The sequence below is a fragment of the Rhopalosiphum maidis genome, chromosome 3 (assembly GCF_003676215.2).
Source record: "Rhopalosiphum maidis isolate BTI-1 chromosome 3, ASM367621v3, whole genome shotgun sequence".
NCBI lineage: Eukaryota > Metazoa > Arthropoda > Insecta > Hemiptera > Aphididae > Rhopalosiphum > Rhopalosiphum maidis.
Window position 1 is genome coordinate 91462 of NC_040879.1, and position 25238 is coordinate 116699.

Sequence of the window (25238 nt, forward strand, 5' to 3'; positions counted from 1 at the left end):
TAAATAATACTGTATACACATTAATATTTTACGAGCATGATGTTTATACGATAATAATATTATTATAATTCTATACGTGCAAACACCTCTGGACCAGCAGAGCTCACGTGAAAGGTGTTTTATTATCATTGTTTATTTTGTACGCGTTCAATGAATGCGAGCGACTTGGAAATGGTTCGTGTGCGACTATCCGAGCACAATTAAACCCGTCCGATTGTCTAATTGGATATCAGAGAAAGTGAATCGTTTTTCTCCTTCTTTTCATTCGTTTTCCCGAGCTCGGCGATTACGGCGGCTGAGTGGGGGATGATGATACACGCACAATAATATACGGTAAAATAAAATAATATTATGTTATATGATTGTGTAGCATAACACTTAAAATTACTGTTAAAGAAACTTTTTCATACCTTTCCGTGGTGTATTTTTCACCACGCTCGCATTGTTCTCGACTTTATAACGTGTGATTATTTTTATTTTTTAACCGTTTGGTAAACAATTCGTTCAAATATAAAAATTCGAAATAACGCGTGAAATATCACATGTGAAAGATTAATTGTTTTATATATATATATATATTGAATAGTATATAAACTAAAACAGCAAGGGCGCTGAGATCGAATGTGATAAAGATAACAACATACACGATACACCGAAATCGTGTCATTGAAAAGACAATAATGTTCCGTACACGTACAGGTGTGTGGTATAGTGAAATATTTAAATTTTCAAGCGAGGATGAAAGACGAAAATATTAGATACGAAAGGAATGTCATTATTCGTTTATTATACATTCATATTCATAATATATATACGTAGTATCAAATTTTAATAATTCATTAGATTTTATCTAGATATTTAATATAAAATTGTAAACATAACATCTACATAAACAATGATGATAACGATTAAACTATACAAGAAAAAATAACTAACAAGTGAAACAATTATAGATGACTGAAGAACGACTATTTGATCAGATAAATATGTCAAAAATGCATTCATTATTGCCATAAAAGTAATAAAGAATTATTTTATTAGTCTGCAATTATTTTAATAAATACTATTTGAAACGCTTTTAAAATTTTAAAAATATAACATAATATATTATACAATAGATTCTTATTATATCGAACGTCCTTATCTCTAATTGTTCGATATCTCGAACTATATCGAAATCCTTTGAAACTACCATTGCACTTAATAACGTTTTTCTCTCGATAACTCGAAATAGAATTAAATGTTATTCGTTATCTCGAATACACAAATAATATTTTTATTACGGTAAGAACAAAAATTAAGCAGTATATTTAGGTATTAAATTTTAGTATGATTACTGTGGTTTTACACGTTTTTAGTCAATATCAATTATAGCAGTCATTCATATACAATATACTAAAATGGAAAATAAGCATAAATTAAATGTCCTTACAATTAATTTTTACATTCTTACATAAACAAAAAAAAAATATTAAACAAACTTTAATGACAAATTTTTTTAAAAAAACCAATTTTTTCATTATTGTAGTTTATTATTTTTATGTATGTAGTATTATAGTACTTTAAGTATTCTAATTATGCATTTTAAACATTCAAATTATTTACTAATTTTTTTAAGAATTTTAATAAAACTTCGAATTTTTTCCTGTTCCCCTTGAGATTCGCTATAATGAAAATCTACTGTATTAACATCATAACCGTATATTCGTTTATCTCTGCTGTGCAATTGATTCACGTGAGATCAAAAAAGTTAGCAGAGAATGAGAGCAAGTGGATTGCTCATCTCGGTTTTATTTTTCTCCGAGCAATGCCGGGTAATACTACTACAGTAGTATATTAACTATAATTAATAATAATATATATGTTTTAAAATATAAAAATATACTCAAAGAATTATTTTTCACAGTCTAAAACATCCTACCCTACCGGTTGCGCTACTCACCTTGACATTCTTCGGCGTTAAATTAAACGTCTAAGAAGTAAAAAAAATTGAATTAATTAAAACGGCAGACCAAAACTATGACAGTACAGAAATATGTATAATATATTATATAAATATTACTGTTGGGTGAAAGTCACGTGCCGTTGCCGCGCAGCTTTGATACTCTGCTAATCAGATTTGAAAAATTGTTGCTTCCTCCTAAAGTCATTTTGTCAAATCGTTTTGTGTTCTTTCGTTTTTAACGCATTTTGCAAATAGTACTGCTTTTAAAATCTATAGGTACGGCGACGGCGGTGACGAAGAAAGTGAACAGCCCATTTGTCCACCACCCACTGCAGTTTCTTATATGATGTTGCAGGCTACTATGTTGAACGCGTTCCCAAACGAGGTTTCTTCGCTTGGTGAAAAAATGTAATAATGACCAAATAATGAGGCGGGCTCGTGGAGTGATGATTTCCAGATGAAAATATTATCATTTTCATCTTTTGTGACACAGTTCCTTGCCGACGACAACTCGAATTATTTGTCGCCGTAATTATTCGAATTTGGTTTTAAATTCACAAGCTGCTATACGCACAAAAAAAGACAAATAATAAATGCATGTAATTTTTACACGGGTATTGGGAAATGAAGAACGACCCATTACGAAACGATAGATACCATTATTGTCATAAAACAATGAAATATACTATCAAATTGTAATTTCACTATGGACCCAGTTTATGAGCTGTAGGTAAGTAGGTACCAACTCATTTATTATTATTCTGAAATTCTACAACTCGAAAATCAACATCAAGATCATAATCAGTATTACTATCGATAACGTTTACACTTAACAACTTAAAATCTAATCGATTTTATTGGTCATTCTTCGAGAGAAAATTAATATACAAATTATCATAACATAATCATATAATGTGTATAAATAATAATTAATTACTTTATATTATGTGAAAAGGCAAGTACATAAACATCAAATAAATTACAAAAAACAATACACATTAATTTACATTAATTTTGTTTATCTACATAAACGATAAGCCTATTACATTATATTAAAGTTTTTAATGGGACCTATAGTTGAACTCAAAATATATCTTTTGAAGAAACGCCACACTCACATAAGTTTTCCACATTTTATGATTGTATACAACAAAGTAATATTGTATTCAGCGGTTTTACCTTAGCGTAATAAATAATAACCTTTAACAATAGAGATAATTAACCTATTATAAAATTTAAAGGTAAAACCATTATTTTTTCTATAATTTCTAGTGAGTTTTCGTGATACTTTAATTTTTAAGCAAGTTATGGGCATTTTTAAATTGTAACATTTCATATACTCACTATATCTTATTTTGAAAATAATTGAACAATTATCTCTATTATTAAAGGATATTACACAAAATCGGAACTGCTAAACACAAATTTTATCATACTATGTTTGTTGTAAAACGGAGACAAGTGACAACATTGCAAAATTTCGTTAAGCAAAATCGATTTTGTGTTTTTTAATAAAATATTACAATAATTTTACATAAATTATCATAACTAAGACAAAGCACATATTATCTGTGTTTGCGTGTTGTATTTTATGATATTTTAATTTTAAAGCGAGTTACGAATATGTACAATTTACAATTTAAAAATGTTCATAACTTTTGTTTGAAAATTAAAGTATTGTAAAAAAAAAGATCCAAATATAAACACGAATGATACGCGCTTACTTAATTTTAAGCGTTCAATTAACTCTAATGTTAAACCTAACAACATAAAATAGGTTATGCTGAACGTAAATTGATATATCGTTAAATTTAAAGGTTAAAATAATTATCACTTTGGGGCCTCACGTAGGTTTTTTCTTTACTTTAAATTTGAAGTAAGTTATGATCATTTTAAAATCCCCAAACATTTTCCAATTAATTTTTTTTTTTAATTACTTAAAAATTAAAACAGCTAACATTGAAAAGTGTATCTTATATTCGTATATTATTCTTACCTTAAAATTCGATATTAGGTCAATTCACTCTTTTATTTAAAATGAACCGACTAAAATGGATTATTCTGAATGTAAAATTGACTTGCTATATTATGATTTGCTTGCTTGCAAGACGGATAAACAACACATGCTGGTGTGGCGTCTTCTTGCAGAATCGCACTTAACTTATGTCCTACTCTACCTGTATTGATATTTCTTTCGTTATTTCAACAGCCGATTGGTTCTATTCACGCTAATGTGTTTTATTTAAACTGATGATTCAATTATTGTTGTAATGAAGGGCACTTAAGATAAGTAGGTATGTTTATTCAGTTTTGACACCACCGATTTTCTACATAAAATTATTAAAACCACGAAAGATACTTATAAGATGTAATAATTAAATATACTTGTCCTTAAGGGGTAAGGACTATACATCAAGTTCTTATGCATTTTCGATTTACAGTGAATAAAACAATATTTTAAATAAAGATCAGAGGTTAGGATCTCTCAAAATATAACTTATGTTCATTTAATGTACCTGTACGATACTAAAGAACATACTAAAAATATTTTCACCGAGGGGCCATTAAAAAGATTGCCACTTACTAAACAATTTTACCTTATATTAAAAAACATTTTTTTTACTATTATTTTTCAAAACTTTTTTAAATGTATAGGTTAGGTAAGGTATACTTAACTAACTATTTAAGTAAACTTAAATTTTTAAATTTTGTTGTTCAATGAATATCAGTGTCAACCGTTATTTCAAAGAGTCTTCTTCTTTGCTTTTAAAAATAAATTCAAAAAGTTCTATTTTTGTATATCTATTGTGAGTAAACAATAATCAAAACTGAAAAATGTCAGCATCAATATATTTCTTCTTCTAAATTATGTCAAAATTAACGTACCGTGCACGCATATTTAGTTACGAGTCAAGTACAATATTGGCTGCATCACTATGATATGTACTACTAAAAGTATACAAAACATTACGGTATTTCATGTAACATTAAAACTATATCATATAAAATATTGAGTAATCTATTCATAGATGCAAACCGTACAAATGTGTGGGGAGCTGGAGCATAATTCTAGAATTCGTCTATAATATAGGTAGTTATCAACATACAAATATAATTTATTATTTGGACATAATTTAAATTTATTTTATATTTATTAAAAGCAATCGGAGTAGCTGACAAACACAGATTGACAAAGTTGGGCAAGTTTTTAATCTTATTTTAAATAGTTTGTTAAATTTTTTTTTTTAATTTAATATGGTATGTTAAAGTTAATTTTAAAATGTAAATTCATTTAAACAACTAAGTCGACTTACATAATTAAAAATTGTTATTTCTGTCAAAAACTTTAAAAATGAAATGTAATAAAAGATTCCTTATAAGTTTTAATGTGTGAATTTAATTATTTAAATAATATAATAAGTATATATTGGAACAATTGTTTAGTAAGTACCTATTTGAAGTTTAAATTTTGACAAAAATTGTCAAAATCGCAAACATTTTTTTCATTCAATGATTTTTAACGATTAAAAATTGTTTTATATTTAACATCAGTTTAACTTTTAATAGAGAAACAATTGAGCATATCAGCTATAAATCACAACTTGGTGAAATTTCTTTTAGTGATTTTCGATATATTTATTACGTGTTGATTTTATAATATTTATATTATACTTTCTCTACATGATTTTCTTACTTATTTTTACAATCACCTATTTACTATCATAAAAAAGCATAGTATTATAATGCTTATTGATTGTTACAAGGTAGCAAATGTTGTTTAGTCATGTAAACCCTTTTTATTATACAATTTTAAATTTCAAATTTATTTTGAACAAACTAATAGAAAGTCAACAAAATATATATTTTTTAAATATGATAACATTTAAAGAAGTATTGTAGTTTATTTTATAAAAAAAATGTTACATAATATAATATGATGATTATAAAATGATTAATAATATTATACAATCTACTTCTCAATCAGTAGACAATATTTAGATCTGAAATTCTAACACGATTCACGTTTATTCTATACAATATAAGTGTACATAATGACAACGCCATACCTTATCGATTTTATTACATATAAATATATAATACAGAGAAAATTTTGTTACTATTATTTTTATTTAATTATTTTCTCAAAAACAATATGTTTTTAAACTACCATATTTTATGTCTCATTTGAAATCAATAGACAAGCAAATTTAATGTGAAAATACGTTTTTTTCCAAAGGTTATTAAATTAAAAAGTAATTATAATTTAAGATAAAAATAAATTAACACGTAAACATTCAACTGTATGTATTTGCGTCTTTTATCATTTAACAATAACCCAAATCTATTACTTTGTAATAAATAATTTTGGTACAGCAAAAAAACATAATATTAGTTGATCACACGATTGTCATAATAATGTGTGTAAACCACATAAAAATGTAATCTGACAGTGTGCATATAGTCAAAAATAAGTCTATTACAAGTTGTTACAATATGTAGATATACTCGTCGGGCTTTTTTCGAGTAACAATAATAGTTTTTATTTTCAGACGGTGCGAACGGACGCCATATTATACATAATAATACATGATACTATATACCTCTACTCGTATATATTATACTCCTACGGCCATTAACGGCACACATTTTAACGTGAGAATAAAACAGATAATAGACCCAAAAAGCACTAAACGATCCATTCTGATGTAACATCCTTATGTTGTATTTAGGTCATAGTTATATAATAGTAAAAAAAAAAAAAAAACATTTTAAAATTGTTTTCAACTTTCAGTTTCTTTGCTGAGTTTGTCGTGTACAATATGATTATTGTTATTTTTTTCAAGGTTTCGACGTATAAGTCTGAAAAGGTCTGATTACATTACTTTGGCGACTTATTATTAGTGTTATTCCTGTATAAGTAGGTATAGCGTTTAAATTAATTTTATATGTATATTTAAATAGTACTGTTAAGCTATTTATACAACGATTATTGTCGACAGTAGTGCAACTTTTATGGTACGGCGATGCTAAACAGTACAATATTTATAAGCGCAATAAACATAAAACGAAAAGTAAGTCTAACACATGAGGTATACGTCTCCACTTAAAAAAAAATAACTATTAACATATCTTATATTTTTAGGATCTTACAATTTTACAAGCAGTTACAGCGTTTTTGGACTTATATGATTTCAAGAACAATTATCGACGATGGATTTTACCTATCTACATTGTATAGGTATTTGTACGTTTGACAGACATGTTATTTCGAATAATATACAACTTACTAATTTTCATAAATTCGTGAGGTGTTAGTTAATTTTCTTGTTGTCGTGAGATATGAATATATACATAATAGATGGCTATATACAGGTTGATAGTACCTATTATTAGGTAGGTAGGTATAGTTAGTGCAATATAAAAATATATTACTTCGACAAATATGTTATAAACACACTCGTAAAATAAAAAGCACTAATCGACCCATTAAAAAAATAAAACGTTCAAGTAAATAAAGTAGACCGACATGCCACATGTTTTTGTTTCGTGCATTTGGAATATCTAAGTCGAAACCAATATAGATCGATCTCCGAAATAACAATATTTCAGACAACGTCCGGTTTAACGCAGGTCAGTGTCATTATTATGATGAATGTCTTTTTTTCAGGCAGAGGGTGGGGCTATAATATCCTTTGTATTTTTTTCTTTATTAATCTGCGCGAACATTCTCTCACACGCCCCTTCTACTTAGCTTATACTTATGCACTTTATAAGTGATTTATAATAAATAATAATAAATCTAAATTTATGTTAATCTTTATAAAAATATGTATTTTAATCAACTGAAAATTTAATTTTATAATCCTTTTCGTATTTTAAATTAACGTAGTTTTTAAAGTAGTAGTATAGTATATAAAATTCAAAAAAAAAAAATAATTAAATAATGAATTTGTAATATGTAATATTTTTTTGTTTTGTCTGTCACATATAATTACAATTTAAACTTTTTTTTTTATTGTGGAATCTTATTTCTATCTTCAACAATATTCTTTTAACAATAAAATAATCAAATAATGTATTTAATTATTTTAATATAATGTTAACCATACAGCTTTTGTATTCAGATCCGTATTTCATATTTCAGCTTACGCGTTATTGTAAACGTGAGATTTTACTCCTATAATATAATTACGCTGAAAAAGTTTAATTTTTCCAACTTGAGAGAGCTATACAAATATTTTTGAGTCTAAGCTCTCATTTAGCCGTGACTATGTATTGGTTGCATGTATAGGTTAGGTTAGGTACATACTTGTTATATTATATTATCGCATTTTAAACAAACGTTCAAAATAATATTTTGAGTCAAATGATGCAAAATCAAAAGATACGTTTATTTCACGGACAATTCGCATGCGTAATATTGTAAATCAATCGCGTAGCCAATTCTGAAATGTCGAGAACATTTCTTCAAGCCCGAGGTTGGCAAATTTATTTGAAATGTTCATTTTTCTTCAACAAACATTATATTAAATTATTACTGGATAAATATTCGTAATTTGTTGCCATAATTTATAATACAATCAATAATTGCTTTAGTCGTACCTATCTGATATTGAGAGCGATCTAACCTACAGTGTGCCAATTATAATAGTATAAATAAATAATAATATAATGAAACAATATTTGCATAGATACAACCCACGAAAAAAATTGAAATTAATTGATTTTTGTTCATTTTATTATGAAAATCATTTTTTATTTTAAGTAATACTACATTTTATATAATATATTTGAGCGTCAAATATCTAATTAACGGCCAAATAATAATATTATGTTCGTCCATTTTACCAGCGTATTATCGAGTTTACAGAGAGCGACACGCAACGATTCAGTGTGAAGGCGCCTTCATTATATTATACGTGGGCTTAACTAACAGGACGTCCGTCGAGAGAAAAAGAAAAACCGATTAACAAATTCGCTATAATGTTAAACGCCCGTTTCGCGGAATTAGACGAAATCGTGCGCCACCGCCACACTACCTATCTATATAGGTATACTAGTAAACATATATAAATTTATATATATATATATATCAGTCAGGCAGCATATAATGTTATAGTGAGTTAGAATAAAACACAATAATATAATATATAATATGTTATATATATTTAATGTAAGACGATTTCTCGGCAGCAGCGTGGCATTAACATTTTAACTACTATACGTGACTCGAAAATAACACCGTCTACATAGCTCTGCATTTGCTGTCCGATCGAAAATCCGGTGGATGGCGATGGCTGCTGCAATTACCGTTGTTTGGCTCTTACTCTATCGTCCTAGTCCCCCCCTCCCCCCCTCCCCATTCCGCCACAGTTGCTTTCTTATGTTATTGTATCAAAATGTTTTATGACAACTCGCGCAGATAGCTGATGTTTCCGCATTAATCCACGTACGGTCTGAAAATCGGTCGACGACGGTACGATGGACTGCGCATTATCGTGGTCCACATATCACATGGAAGCGTTACAATTTTCTACTGCAATATTATACATATTTTTATTTTTTATTTTTATTATCATTCTTTTTCGAATATTTTGATTACCCGATTATCTTTTGAATTAATATTTATTTTTTATTGAATAATTATCAGCACAGTATTATTTTTTTTAAGTGATTAACGATATGTATACACATCGATAAATATACAGTAGATACGTCGCTAACTCTGATTTTTCGTTATATCGAACCACATTGAAATCCCCTCGAAACTACCATTACACTTAATAGCGTTTTGCTTTCGATAATTCGAAATAAAATCAATCGTTTTTCGTTAGCTCAAAAAACCCAATAATAATTATATTACGGTAAGAACAAAAAATTAAGCGTATATTTAGTTATTACATTTTAGTATAATGATTGTGATTTTACACGTTTGTAGTCAATATTTTATAGTCATTCATAAACAATATAGTGAAATGGAAAATAAGCATAAATTAAATGTCCTTACAACTTAAATGACAGAATTTAAAAAAAAAAATTAATTTTTACAATATTGTAGTTTATTCATATCTATGTAAGTATTCAAATTATTTACCAATTTTTCAAAGAAATTTTCAAAACACGATATCTCGATGTTTTCAATATCTTGAACATTTTCCTGTTCCTCGTGAGATTCGACAAACGAGAATCTACTGATCTTACTGCATTAATCATTTTTTTTTATTTAATATAAGTCATATAATGTAGCAAAAACTTGATTTGGTTTTTCAGAACTAAAATAACTAATTCAATTTAAAATAATATCGTTGTAAACAATAACAATAATAATAATATTATCTATACTTATTTAAATTAATTAATTTACGTATTTATGAATTTTATTTCTTTTTTCATTTTTCACTTTAATACAAATACGAAGTATCTACTTTATTTTATAAATTCGAATTCACAAGTATTATTAAATCTACAATATCAATATATATTAGACATCTATAAAATGGCATAATATATTATACAGAGTGTCCCGCGAGGATTTACCCATTGCAATATCTCCTGAAATAATGGAGAATCATAATTCTGGATTTTTAATAAGATTCATTTCTAAGTTTCGAAAAAACTACGAATTATTTAATACGATAATGCCATAGTGGTATCATTGTATCAAACAGTGGCCCGCGTTCTTGTGCGGCTGGCGAACGGGTTTCAGTTTGGCTCGCAATAAATTTCATATTTTATTTCTTCAACATTGTTAAATTTTTAAATAAAGTGAATAACTATTTTACAAAATATTAATATGCACATTTTTGTTATACCTAGTATTAAATACGGTTATATTATAATAATTATGATAAATAAATAAAACAAATGTATTTTGTTTACTTTGAATTTAGTAAAAAAAGGTGTTTTGTCCGCCAACGTATAAATACGTAATAGTTAATATTTTATGGTTTGTTAGTAATTTGAGTATGGCAGAGTCCACAATTTAAATACCTAATTTAATGTTTTGATATTATTATCTTATCCCATTTTTTAATAAGACATAAACATAATAATAATTTTGTAGTTTTTTCAAAACTAGAAAAAATATTAAAAATCAGGAAATTGATGAAATTAAAATGTTAAAACGTCAATATTTTCAGAAAAAAAAACTTTACAAAATGGCTATCTTCAATTTTTTTTAAATAATTAAATAAAAAAATACATTTTTTAACTTTTTTAACAAAACATAAAAATAAATTAAAACATGAAATATTTGTAGTTCTTGTCCCTGTGAATCTTATTAAAAAACCAGAATTATGATATCTCCATTATTTCAGGAGATATTGCGATGGGTAAATTCTCGCGGGGACACTCTGTATAGGTAAATCTAAAACACATAATAATTGGGATAAAAATAGGATATTCGTTCACCGACTTTGACATCTAAAACAGAACCCCCTCAAAGCTATAGCATTCATGATTTTAGTACGTTTTCATGACTGCTATAACATTCAAATTTTAAAGCAAGGTTTGTACCTTATAATTTTAGGTTATGATATTATTTGTTTTATTAAATGTTTTTGTTCATACATTATATTATATGTTTAAGAGCTTGTGATAAAATTTTTTTCTTTCAACATTGTGTTATCATATAGTTATTTTCCAAATAAAAACCCTTATTAGGATCAGTTTAATCTATAATGTGCCATGATCAACCTTAGAAGTTCCTGGTCTGTCCGCTGGGTCCCCTTAAAAAGTTTTTGAATTCATAATAAGATGGCTCAACATTAATAAATTGCTAAATATTAGCATAACATGCTATAGCATTTTTGACCATGTATAATTATTTTAACAAAATTAAATCATTTTGTCAATACCATACCATAGCAATCGAGTATTTTTTTTTTGAACACTGACTATTTTAGTATACATCTTATCAGTTTTGAACGCTTAGAAAAATCATAATAGATCAAACTGATCTTCAAATAGGTGTTTAGTTGACGAATGATATACAGCAGTCATATCCACAAACGCATTATGAATAAAGTTAACGTTTAACTCTTTGCATATTAAGCCTATGTAATTTTATTCATAATACTTCAGTATCGATGAATGTAATATATTATAATATTTGTAGGGTAATAACATTTAACAGCAGTTCTAAAGGCACTGCCTATATACTAATCCTGTTTGCAAAAATGTAAAAACCCATCACTTATCAATTTAATGAATTGTCTTGCTGATGTTAAAATAAGATCTCGCAAATCGTGCGATTTGCGAGAGTGAAATAATTATTGCACTATTATCGAGCGTTTCGAATAGTTTTCCTCTCCTATTCCAATTAAATTCTAGACGTTTAATCGTTTGAAATATATTATCGATTTCACGTTTAATTTTTATATTATAGTAAATATAAAGTAAGTGTATTCATATTTGTATAAAATCCGTGTTCTCTGCAGATGCATGATGGGCACGATTTCATTGAAAATTACGTAGCATGAATTGTTTTTATTTTACTCGCCAAAACCAATCTTAATAATAACGTCAATATATTGGTATTTTTATCTATTTAGGTACAACGGAAAATGTTTAATTATATGTAATGAGTTTAATGATTCAAATGAGTTTTTTACATGCATTGATTCGTATTTTGTTTAACAGACTTAAATATAGAATAAAAAATATGTTTATGCACTTACATAGTAATACAGGAACACCGGTATTGGTTAAATGTATACATTATCCGGTAGACTTGCATAAAATACATAGTAAAAGTAATGTATTACATTTAAAAAGTTAACTTTATTCAAATTACGTTTACAAATCGTGTATAGTAGATTCTTATTATAATATCATATCACTATCTCGAACTACATCAAAACCAATCCCAAACTACCATTACACTTAATAGCGTATTTTTTTCTCGATAATTCGAAATAAAATTAATCGTTTTTCGTAATCTCAAATAAATCGTAATTTTCTTTATCTTGTTACTATGAAGTTATTTTATTATTGTAGACCAAATTATTAAAATTCCGTATAATATTATTTAGTATAATAGACGAAAATGTACATTTGTTTGCGTACACCAAAACAAACACGGCGTGTTACAAAGAATAAGTGAATACTATAATAATAGTGATGTACTCATTTTCAGTCACGACGAAAACAAGTCTGACATTGTTATACTATTGAAATAAGAAACTATAAAGTGTATTTCCATTTTAGAAATGAGACCAAGAAATATACTTTAAATTTCTCTTGTATATGATTTTAATGAAATAATTACTGCAGACATAACTATTCAGATAGTTCATGAAAATACACTATGGAAAACACATTTTGCTCACAACGCTAACTCACAATCTCTCTAGTTGTCATGCGCCATTTTTGTATATTATATGAAATTCAATTTTATAAATTCAGAATACTAATTTTAAATTAACAAAACTTTACCAAGTATACTCAATTTATTAAAATTTATACATTATTGTAAATGGCTATCGATCAAACGTAATAACAATTACTTATTGTATATTATGTATTGTAACTAGTATGGATAAATGAAAAAGATAATAATAAATTATTGATTAATGCGAATTTGATAAGTTGTTGCGATATTTAATAATGAAAGATTGAAAGACATAACAGATCTACACACGATAATATCGAAAATTGTATACAAGTATTTATTTTTATTTTTATATATATAATGTTTAATACTTACGGCTTTTTAACACAATAATAGTACAATGCATTTAAAATAACACTACACGACAACACAAATATTATGGTAATATTATATAATAAGTCGATGAAAAGTTCGAGGATTCAATATTTTCATATCAAAACATAATATTATTTAATAACTCACACACACAGTGGTAATTACACCGTTATCTCTGCAAACATGATCGTATTGGCACTATATACATGACTTTCCTTGTAGGGTCGTCATCCAAAAACCCCTTCTTACTGGGTCTATAGAGTATGTATCATGAAATTGAGCATTGAGACTAAGAATTCGAAACGAAACTCGAGCAAGAAGAGTCTGGGAATCAACTAATATAATATATTGGACAGTAATTCATTAAGAAATTACTATCGAATATCTCTCTACGATTTCTAAGTGTGAAAAGATTAAGTGCGTTAAAAACTGGTTGGTAATCACGATTCTCGTGAGTTATACTGTATAAGAGTTTGGCCAATCATATTAAGAAATCTATTTTACACACGTTCAAGTTTCAATATACCGCAATTCGTGGCTAGGGATCAAACAACACAGGCTCTCGTGTCATTTGTATGATTGTTTCTGTGCTGGACATTGTATGCATAATAGTATTCATGTTATACTTATAAGTTTGACACAAATGATGTATTAAAAAAAATTCTGTTTGAATCTCTGTAATTAAGGGGGTTATAAGCTTAAATGTACAATAGTCGATTATTATCGTTTGTTACAAGTGTTGTTTTTGTTTGAATAGTTACTGTTTACAGTAATTTTAAGTAAATTATATAGTATTGATTATCAAAACCATAAATTATTGTCATTTGTATACAATAAAAAATACAACAAAATATTTTTTACAAATGTCTACAGCATGTTGGGTACGTGTATGCTAATGAATTTAATACAATTTTCTTAAAGATTAATTTAGAACAATAAAATAGATAAAATTATTCATACTTAGAATGATTGGATCTATAGATTCTTTTGAATAATCACTTAAAATTATCATTATTATTTTTTTTAATACTCAACTTAATACTTAAAATTTGATAAATTTAAGAGATCAAAAAATAATGATTATACACTTTATTTAAAGCCTTAAAGATATATTTGATCAATAATCAAGTAAAAAGGATGATAAACTAAAATATTTTTACAAAATTCAAGTTATATCATTCTAAGTAGGCCCGATGTTGTCTATGTTTTTTATGTATACTATGAAATAACTACGTTGATTCATCCATAAAGCAGATTTCCCTTTCATAATTGTAGACAATAAAAAAGGACTTTTATATCATTTTTAATTTAATTTTATAAATTTGCAATAAACTTTTCATTGAAATAGTATATTTCTAAACAACAAACGAACAATCAATATAATATTTATTATAACTTTTGTCAGACTATTATTCATATAGCACGTAATATGTGCTATTTTTTTTTTTTTCATAATTATTTTATTCTATCAAATAATTTCAACGATGGCGGCCATGCGTTTTTTATTCGATCTAGTGTTATTTAATTATGGTCAGCAATTTTCGGTAATCAAATAAATATATACATATATATTTTTTTTTTTGTTAAAATATATCAAAAATTTCATAATTCATAATTCGTTTTAACCTGTAATACCCCGATTATGCACCAATGTATTTTAAAGTCTTATGTATATCTGAAAAAAATGTGGTCAGTTAAATATGCATAATGGTTGGAGGATGAAATGTCACTACTAAACACCATAAGGAGAACGAAAATCTTTATATGACAACTAGTACATGGAAAATACTGAATAATTCAATCAAAAACTAACAGACAAACTTCATTCATGTTTAATAATCTTTTATTCATATTGTTAACAAATCTTAATTTTTTCACAACCATTAATTTAGTATCAATAACATTCAAAAACCATTACACGTATATTGCATAAATCCATTATTATCAGTATTAAAATGAACTAGAATTCATTTTCAACATAGGATGTTCATACTATCCTAAAGTGGTATGAATACGAATTTGTCTCAGCTTGCCTTGAGTGATCTGCTGTACGGCCATCTGAAAAAATGTAATCAGTAAAATATATATAATGATTGGAGAATGACATAATAATCCAGTGTTCTATAAGCAATTAAAAATATAAAATTGTAAAATACATCATAATTATCATATAAAAGCATGTTATTTAGTGTTTATGAAGTATTGGCTTAAATGAAATGTATGAAAGTTATTAATGGTAAATTAGAATCATTTTCTCTATCTATTGGTCAAGGTTTTAAAAGATTAACTTGAGAATTGACCGTTCTATAAACAGTTAAAAATAGGAATTTATAATTCTCATTAAAATTATCGTATAAAAGTAAGTTTCATAGTGTTTATAAAATATTGGTTTTAATGAAATGTATGAAAGTTAAGAATGGTAAATAACAAGTATTTACTAAATGTTACGTTCAGGGTTTCATGACACTAACTTTTCGTTACATTTACTATTAATTTTCTATCAATTAGTACAATTCAATAACTATTACGCGTACATTGCATAAAGCCATTATTATTATCAGTATCTTCCAGTCCAGTTTCAAAGTATGATGTTGGTACTTTCGAAAGTGGTAGAAAAGTGAATTCAAGTCTTAGCATGCCTTGAGTTGTCTGCTGTACTGCCATCTAAAAAAAATGTAGTCTGTTAAATATGTATAATAGTTGAAGAATATTATGTCACTACTACACACAATAAGGAGAACGAAAATCTTTACATGACAACTAGTACGTGGAAAACACTGAATAAGGAAGAAACGAAAACAATCAAACAAAAACTATCAGACAAACTTCATTCTTAATACAAAATATTTGAAAACAATTAACAGTTGTAACTTTATTACAAATACGAATGTAAAACTGCAAATGATATGAAATGTAAACATATAACAGATGATCGGAAATAATAATTATGATAAGCCATAAAAGATAGTACAAATCTACCAGAATATTTTATTGAATTTGAATGTAAAACAAGTGTAAGTAAAGAATACACTTGTACGATAATTTAAATTTGCTGCATTATTTTTTTTTACCATTCTTCAAAAATAATTCTGATTTGAACATAATAATATTAAATTATAATTGAATAAAAATACCATAAAACGTCTATTGAAACTGGACGACTTAAATAACATTACTTTGGGTTATGGCTAAATGGAAAACTTACTCAATTTCAAAATTTATATCTCGAAACTGGTCAAAATGTTCCCTTAGATATTTTAACACTTTGCTAAACATCACCTGCCCTTTCCATTTTTATAGGTGTTTTTATAGCGTGAGCTCTGACGGAACATGCCTTTTTAGTGCTTGTCATAATGTTATATTATATTATATTATATTAAACTTTAGTATAGTATATTTTATTATACATTATATTTTATGTTACAATAACTCTATATTTTATAATGTATGATGAATTAAAATTAATTAATTAATTATTTAATTAAAATAAAAAATTGGTGTTGAATGTCGTGCAATTTTCGTTTTTGACTCAATGTTATGGTAGCACTGTATTGGCTAGCAATTATTGGATTATAGCTAATGTAATCCTAGTAAATTCCCGGTTGTTGTTGTTAACATTCTCTACTGTCTTTTACTTATTTTTTTTTTCTTCAATAATTCTCAGCTGAATCATAAAATAACAAAAATGACTACTGCTCTTAACTTGGAATACTATCTGGACAGTAAGTTTTTTTTCGATTGTGCATTTAAACGAGGTACTAACAGAGTTATATATTAGGTTTAGAGAATCTTCCCGTTGAGTTACAACGAAACTTCACTCTGATGCGAGATCTTGACTCCAGAGTTCAACAACTGATGCGCAACGTTGACAAACTGACAGACGAGTATATGTTAAATGTCAAGGGATACACAGCAGAAAAAAAACGCGAAATGTCGACCAACATACAACGTCAGTTTGACAAAGCAAAAGAATATGGTGATGATAAAGTTCAATTGGCTATACAAACTTATGAATTGGTATGTTGATTTTGAATTATTAACATTACCCAAGTAATTTTCTATTCCATTGTACCTTACAGGTAGATAAACATGTTAGAAAATTTGATTCAGATTTAGCACGCTTTGAAGCTGAAATTCAAGATAGAGCCATTAGTGCTACAAGAAATATAGAAGAAAATTCACAAAAAAGTAGGTGTTCTACATTATATCATATTATAATTCCAATGTATTTGGCCATTTCTTTATGTGTATTGTTTCCAGGAGGACGTAAAAAGATCAAAGTCAAAGAAATTAAAAAGAAGAGTGCATCGAGTGAAGAAGAAACAGTTCCAAACAAAACATCTAAAAAGAAACAACTGAAAAAAGGTTTGTGTACATTAAAATTTTAGCCATATTTAAATTGATTTCTTTGTATAATAATTACCAACATTTTTCAGGAGTTACAAAAACAACAAGTGCAACGCCTAGTAAAACTCCTTTAGTTAATGTTGTCACCAATCCAACAAACCCTACAAATAGCGTGACCAGCGTTACAGTAGAAACTAGTTCTCTTACTGGTGCACTAGTTTGTGCCGGAGTTGCACACTCTGCTGAAGTATTAGATATGCCCGTTGATCCAAATGAACCAACGTATTGTTTATGCAACCAAGTTTCTTATGGTGAAATGATTGGCTGTGATAATCCAGATGTAAGAATTTTAATTTTAATTTATTAATTATTTATATATTTATTGTTTTTATTTTATATAACATTTTATTAAATACTCAAACCATTGAAAAAATATAACATTCTTAATTTTTATTGTAAATATTGTTTCATTTTTTTTTTATCATATTTTATTAATTATGTACTTATATTATTTTAGTGTCCTATTGAATGGTTCCACTTTGCATGTGTCAAATTAACTACCAAGCCTAAAGGAAAATGGTTCTGTCCTAAATGTATAACAGATAGGAAGAAAAAATAACATATTAAAAATGAAATAAGTTTTTTTTTATTTTATATATACATACATATAATGTTTAATGTATTTTTCATTTTCTTACGGCGTAAGAACAAATGATTGAAATTATTGTTATTTGCATACATAATAAGAATACAGTTTAATTTCAATATAAAATTTGTATTGTTTATTTATATATATATATTTTTTTTTTATTCAAAACTGAAAACAAACTCCAATTTCCAAATGTATTAAATTTATAATTACACCAGTCTTTTTATGTTGAAAAATGTATTTATGGAATTAAAGACAAATTTCTGACATAACATTTAAATGGCATCATTGACCAGTTATATTCGTAGGAAGTCATATTTTTGAACTCTCTATCGCATAATTTTCCAGTCTGAATAATGTTTGACCAGTGCAGTCTCATCACTTAAGGACTACGTTTATGTGTTACTAAATATAATCATTTTCCGTAACTACCATTGTGTGATAAATCGCCGGTCGTGTTTTCTAGTAATATTTAATAGACTTATAAAGCTCCAACCAAAACATCTTTACTAGCAAAGAAACTGAAAAATAAAAATAGACAACAAGAATTAGGATTGTTAATCAATCATTTTAATAAAATCGTTATAATTGGTTAGCTATTACATAATGAATTTACTTAACTTAATATCAATATTATCTTATTACTTTATATTTTATTATGCTATTATGATCAACTTACCCTAGGTAATCTCGATTCTTCACTATTTAGATGATAAGATCTTTGGATAAAACATATCACATTCTATCCAATCAGTTTCTTTAAATTTACCTCTTTTTTTTTTTTTTTTAATGTTTGCATTAACATCAAAATATCCCCAGTAGAACCTTTTTTTAGGCACATGTTCTAGCTCATTGACAATTAATGACACATTAACGAAAGAATCGTAATCACATTTTAACAGATAATCAAAGTTTATATGATATACACCGGAAAATGATGCTATTATTTTACGAGTGAGTAGTTCATACTCATCCTTTTCATCTACCTCATATAAGTCTTCATGAACCAGCTTTTAAGCATTTAAAGATTTGTCTTTTGATACAACAATAAGTATTTTAAAGTCTCCTTTTGTTTGAAACCATGTTTCACGTATAGCATCTCTACGATTTACATTTTTTACAACTAATATGACAAGTACAAGCAACTTAATTCTAAATACATTTGGTGAAGTTTCTGGTTTTAATGTCAAAACGAACAATGGTAATGTGTATCGTAGAATGAATAAAAACTTGCCAGGAAAAAGTATGTAAGGCGTTTTTTATACAGTAAAATTTGTTTATAAATAATGCCCACTTAAAATATTTAACTAAAATCAAAAAATATTTTAAATAATAAATAACGAAACATTTAATTAAAAATTAGGTGTTTCATAACATTGAGGTGTTCGACATGAAAATTAAGGGACCAGAAATAATTAATATTAAGTATGTAAGAGTAATTAATAAATTATGAGCAATGAGCATTGAGGACTGTGAAAAGTGTGAAATGAATATTAAATGAATGGAAAAATTTAAATCTATTCTACTATAATGGTAGGTAGTAGGTACTATCTAAATATAATATCTACGAATGTCGAATACTTGCTTGTTTATTTACACTTAAATGATCTTTATGCTCGAGAACTGTCTATCACTGTAAGATACATACTTCTTTAATGTGATTGTGTGTTTTCGTTTGAAACATTGAAACGCAAACGCTTTTTCTAGCAGAAAATATGTTCCCACCTTCATCCATCAACTTTAAAAGAGTTTTCTGGTAGGCGGGTACATTTTATATCAAAAGTAGACATTTCTCAGTACAAAATAATCGTTCGGAAAGTAGGTAGGTAGTCACTACTGTACAATACCTATAGGTGTCCCAATAACAATTATTAGACATACGTCTAGGATTTGCATAGTATTTGTTATTACATTACAGATTAATTTTAAAATATAATAGATAAGTTTACAGGTTTAAGTATTGATGCGATGTTATGACGATAATGATTGAAATAATTCACAAAAACATTAAAAATACAAAAATAAGAAATATAAAACAATGAAAAATTAACTTAATCTGATATTGACATAATAGAATATAATAACAATAAATGATAATATAAGAGTAACAATATAATACATAATATTTATACAGCCAAAAGATTATTTAGGTAATAATTAAAGTTATTTTGCGAAGCACAGGAAAACAGATTAACATCTAAATCATTAACAAGTTGCATTAATTTATTTATGGGGGTATTTTAACCATATTTTGAACGTTGGAGTGGCACATAAAAAGTATACAATTTCCTAGTTCTACGATTTGGGATAGTTCAATAAAGAAAGCAACTCCGGACAGTTAATATACCCATTTGTTAATTTAAAAATAAAACATAGATCGAGCCTTTTCCTTCTATTTTCAAGAGTTTCTAATTTTTAAGTAAGACAATAGTGGTTGATATGATGATTGAGGTAGTGAGGAGCACGTTTGATATCGCATCTAAATTGTATGATCCGTAGAAAACGGTTTTGGATTGAATCAATACCTTTATAGCAACGATTGACTGCGGTGACCACACTGTGGATCCATAATCGAGTAATGATCTAACAAAAGAACAGTCAATTGATTTTAATGCAAAAGGATTGATGAAGTCTTTACAGCTGCGATTTATGAAGCCTAACATTGAAGAGGCTTTATTTTGGATGTGAATATAGTGATCGTTGAATGAAAAAGATGGGTTAAAATAAATTCCTAAGTCCTTGTATAGATAAACACGATCTAATTTGACGTTGCTTAAATGATAATTATATGAGATTGGATTTAAAATTTTAGAAAAGGTCATAATTTTACATTTATTTATGTTTAAGAATAAATTATTTTGAGTACACCAATTGCTAAGTCAATTTAGGTCTTCCTGAAGCAGCAAATTATCAATTGGCAATGTAATAATACGGTAAATTTTCATATCACCTGTATAGAGTAACGTATTAGAATTTAAAAATTCGATATCATTAATAAATTAAATAGTAATAGAGCTAAGTGTGAACCCTGAGGAACGCCAGAGTTAATTTTAAATAATGATGAAGTAAAACTCTTACATTTTACGTATTGCTGCCTTCTAGTTATAAAAGAAACTAACCAAAAGTGGAAAGATCACGTAAGCCTACATTAAATAATTTTGTGCTAAGTGCAATATGATCTACTTTATCAAAAGCCTTGGAGAAATCTGTGTATATAACGTCCACTTGAACGCCAGATCTGAAAGCTTGTAGGACGTTATTTTGGAATACTAGTGGGTTCGTAGAGGTCAATTTACCTGGCATGAAGTCATGTTGAACATCGGTGATAATATTAAAAATAAAGGAAAATTTTTTTTTTGTACAATACTTTCAAAGTTTCAAACAATTTGGGAATAATAGAAATTATTGAAATAGTGCGATAATTAGTAACTAAACTAATATCAACCCCCTTTAGAAATCGGTAGAATATAAGAAATTTTCCATTTATCTGGTAAATTCCTGACATAAGTGACAAATTGAAGAAGTATAATAAAGGAACGGACAAAACAAATTTACAGTAGTAAAATAAAACATATAGAATATTATCAAGACAAAGGCAAGTAGTAGACTTCAGGGCTCAGGCTGATTAACTCATTATAAATATCACTTAAAGTAATGATACAGGAATTCAAATCTATTTTCATTGATAATAGAGTTTATGAAACATTGGCTTAAATGTAATGTATGAAAGTAATTTATGCTAAATCAGATCCATTTTCTCTTTCTAGTGGTCAAAGTTTGAAGATACTAAATTGAGAATTGAGTGTTTTATAAGCCATAAAAAATTTGAATTTGTAATATACATTAAAATTATCATATAAAAACATGTTTTATAGAGTTTATGAAACATTGGCTTAAATGTAATGTATGAAAGTAATTTATGCTAAATCAGATCCATTTTCTCTTTCTAGTGGTCAAAGTTACAAGATACTCAATTGAGAATTGAGTGTTTCATAAGCCATAAAAAATTTGAATTTGTAATATACGTTAAAATTATCATATAAAAATATGTTTTATAGAGTTAATGAAACATTGGCTAGAATGAAATGTATGAAAGAAAAAAATAGTAAATAAGAAACATATTCTCTTTCTAGTGGTCAAAGATTCAAGATACTACATTGAGAATTGACTGTTTCATAAGCATTAAAAAATTTGAATTTGTAATATACGTTAAAATTATCATATAAAAATATGTTTTATAGAGTTAATGAAACATTGGCTAGAATGAAATGTATGAAAGAAAAAAATAGTAAATAAGAAACATATTCTCTTTCTAGTGGTCAAAGATTCAAGATACTACATTGAGAATTGACTGTTTCATAAGCATTAAAAAATTTGAATTTGTAATATACGTTAAAATTATCATATAAAAACATGTTTTATAGAGTTTATGAGGTATCAGCTTAAATTAAATACTTGCACGTTAATAATCCTAAATAAGAATCATTTACTGAATTCATTGGTCATAGTTTCATGATAATAATTTTTTGTATCACTTATATTAAGTTGCTACCAATTATGTTCAATAAGCATTACACATACATTGTATATATCCAATGTTATTATCAATATCTTCTAGTGTATTTTCAAAATAAGATGTTGATACAATTCCAAAGTGGTATGAATGCAAATTCCTGTCCCAGCAAGCCTTGGGTGAACTGCTGCACTGCAATCTGAAAAAATTTAGTCAGTTAAATATGTAAAATTGGTGGAGAATTAATTGAGAAATGAGTGTTTCATAAGCAGTTTAAAATATGAATTTATAACACGAGTCAAAATTATCATTTAAAAGCATGTTTATAGTGTTTATGAAGTATCAGCATAAATGAAATACATAAAAGTTAATAAAGCTAAATAGAAATCAATAACTTAATTCAATGGTGTTGGTTTCATGTCAATTAATTGAGAATTGAGTGTTTCATAAGCCATAAAAAATTTGAATTTGTCATGTACGTTAAAATTATCAAATAAAAACATGTTTTACAGAGTTTATGAAACATTGGTTTAAATGTAATGTATGAAAGTACTTAATGCTAAATCAGAACCATTTTCTCTTTCTAGTGGTGAGAGATTGATGATACTCAATTGAGAATTGAGTGTTTCATAAACCATAAAAAATTTGAATTTGAAATATACATTAAAATTATCATATAAAAACATGTTTTATAGAGTTTATGAGGTATCAGCTTAAATGAAATACTTGGACGTTAATAATCTTAAATAAGAATCATTTACTGAATTCATTGGTCATGGTTTCATGATACTAATTTTTTTGTTTCACTGATATTAAGTTGCTATCAATTACTTACAGTCATTATTACACGTACCTTGCAAAACACCATTATTATTATTATCAGTATCTTCTAGTGTATTTTCAAAATAAAATGTTGATACTTTTCCAAAGTGGTATGAATGCAATTTCTTGTCTCAGCAAGCCTTGAGGGAACTGCTGCACTGCAATCTGAAAAAATGTTGTCAGTTAAATATGTAAAATCGATGGAGAATTAATTGAGAATTATCATATAAAAACATGTTTTATAGAGTTTATGAAACATTGTCTTAAATGTAATGTATGAAAGTAATTAATGCTAAATCAGATCCATTTTCTCTTTCTAGTGATCAAAGTTTCAAGATACTCAATTGAGAATTGAGTGTTTCATAAACCATAAAAAATTTGAATTTGTAATATACGTTAAAATTATCATATAAAAACATGTTTTATAGAGTTTATGAAACATTGGCTTAAATGTAATGTATGATATTAATTAATGCTAAATCAGATCCATATTCTCTTTCTAGTGGTAAAAGTTTCAAGATACTAAATTGAGAATTGAGTGTTTCATAAGCTATAAAAAATTTGAATTTGTAATATACGTTAAAATTATCATATAAAAACATGTTTTATAGAGTTTATGAAACATTGGCTTAAATGTAATGTATGATATTAATTAATGCTAAATCAGATCAATATTCTCTTTCTAGTGGTAAAAGTTTCAAGATACTAAATTGAGAATTGAGTGTTTCATAAGCCATAAAAAATTTGAATTTGTCGTATACGTTAAAATTATCATATAAAAACATGTTTTATAGAGTTTATGAAACATTGGCTTAAATGTAATGTATGATATTAATTAATGCTAAATCAGATCCATATTCTCTTTCTAGTGGTAAAAGTTTCAAGATACTAAATTGAGAATTGAATGTTTCATAAGCCATAAAAAATTTGAATTTGTAATATACGTTAAAATTATCATATAAAAACATGTTTTATAGAGTTTATGAGGTATCAGCTTAAATTAAATACTTGGAAGTTAATAATCCTAAATATGAATCATTTACTGAATTCATTGGTCATGGTTTCATGATACTAATTTTTTGTTTCACTAATATTAAGTTGCTACCAATTATGTTCAATAACCATTACACATACATTGCATAAATCCAATATTATTATCAATATCTTCTAGTCTATTTTCAAAATCAGATGTTGATACTTTTCCAAAGTGCTATGAATGCAAATTCCTGTCCCAGCAAGCCTTGGGTGAACTGCT

General features: G+C 26.8%; 1 protein-coding gene and 1 pseudogene across 1 annotated transcript; one reads left to right on the forward strand and one right to left on the reverse strand.

The window, feature by feature from the left end:
• The first annotated feature begins 17254 nt into the window (after positions 1-17254).
• Positions 17255-18691, forward strand: LOC113557285 (inhibitor of growth protein 4-like). Its single transcript, XM_026962727.1, has 6 exons — positions 17255-17374; positions 17431-17669; positions 17732-17840; positions 17913-18017; positions 18089-18339; positions 18517-18691. Exons 1-6 carry the CDS (start codon positions 17338-17340, stop codon positions 18616-18618), a joined length of 843 nt encoding a protein of 280 aa, XP_026818528.1. The 5' UTR covers positions 17255-17337; the 3' UTR covers positions 18619-18691.
• Positions 18692-18889: 198 nt separating this feature from the next.
• LOC113555624 lies at positions 18890-19918 on the reverse strand (annotated as a pseudogene).
• Positions 19919-25238: the final 5320 nt, after the last annotated feature.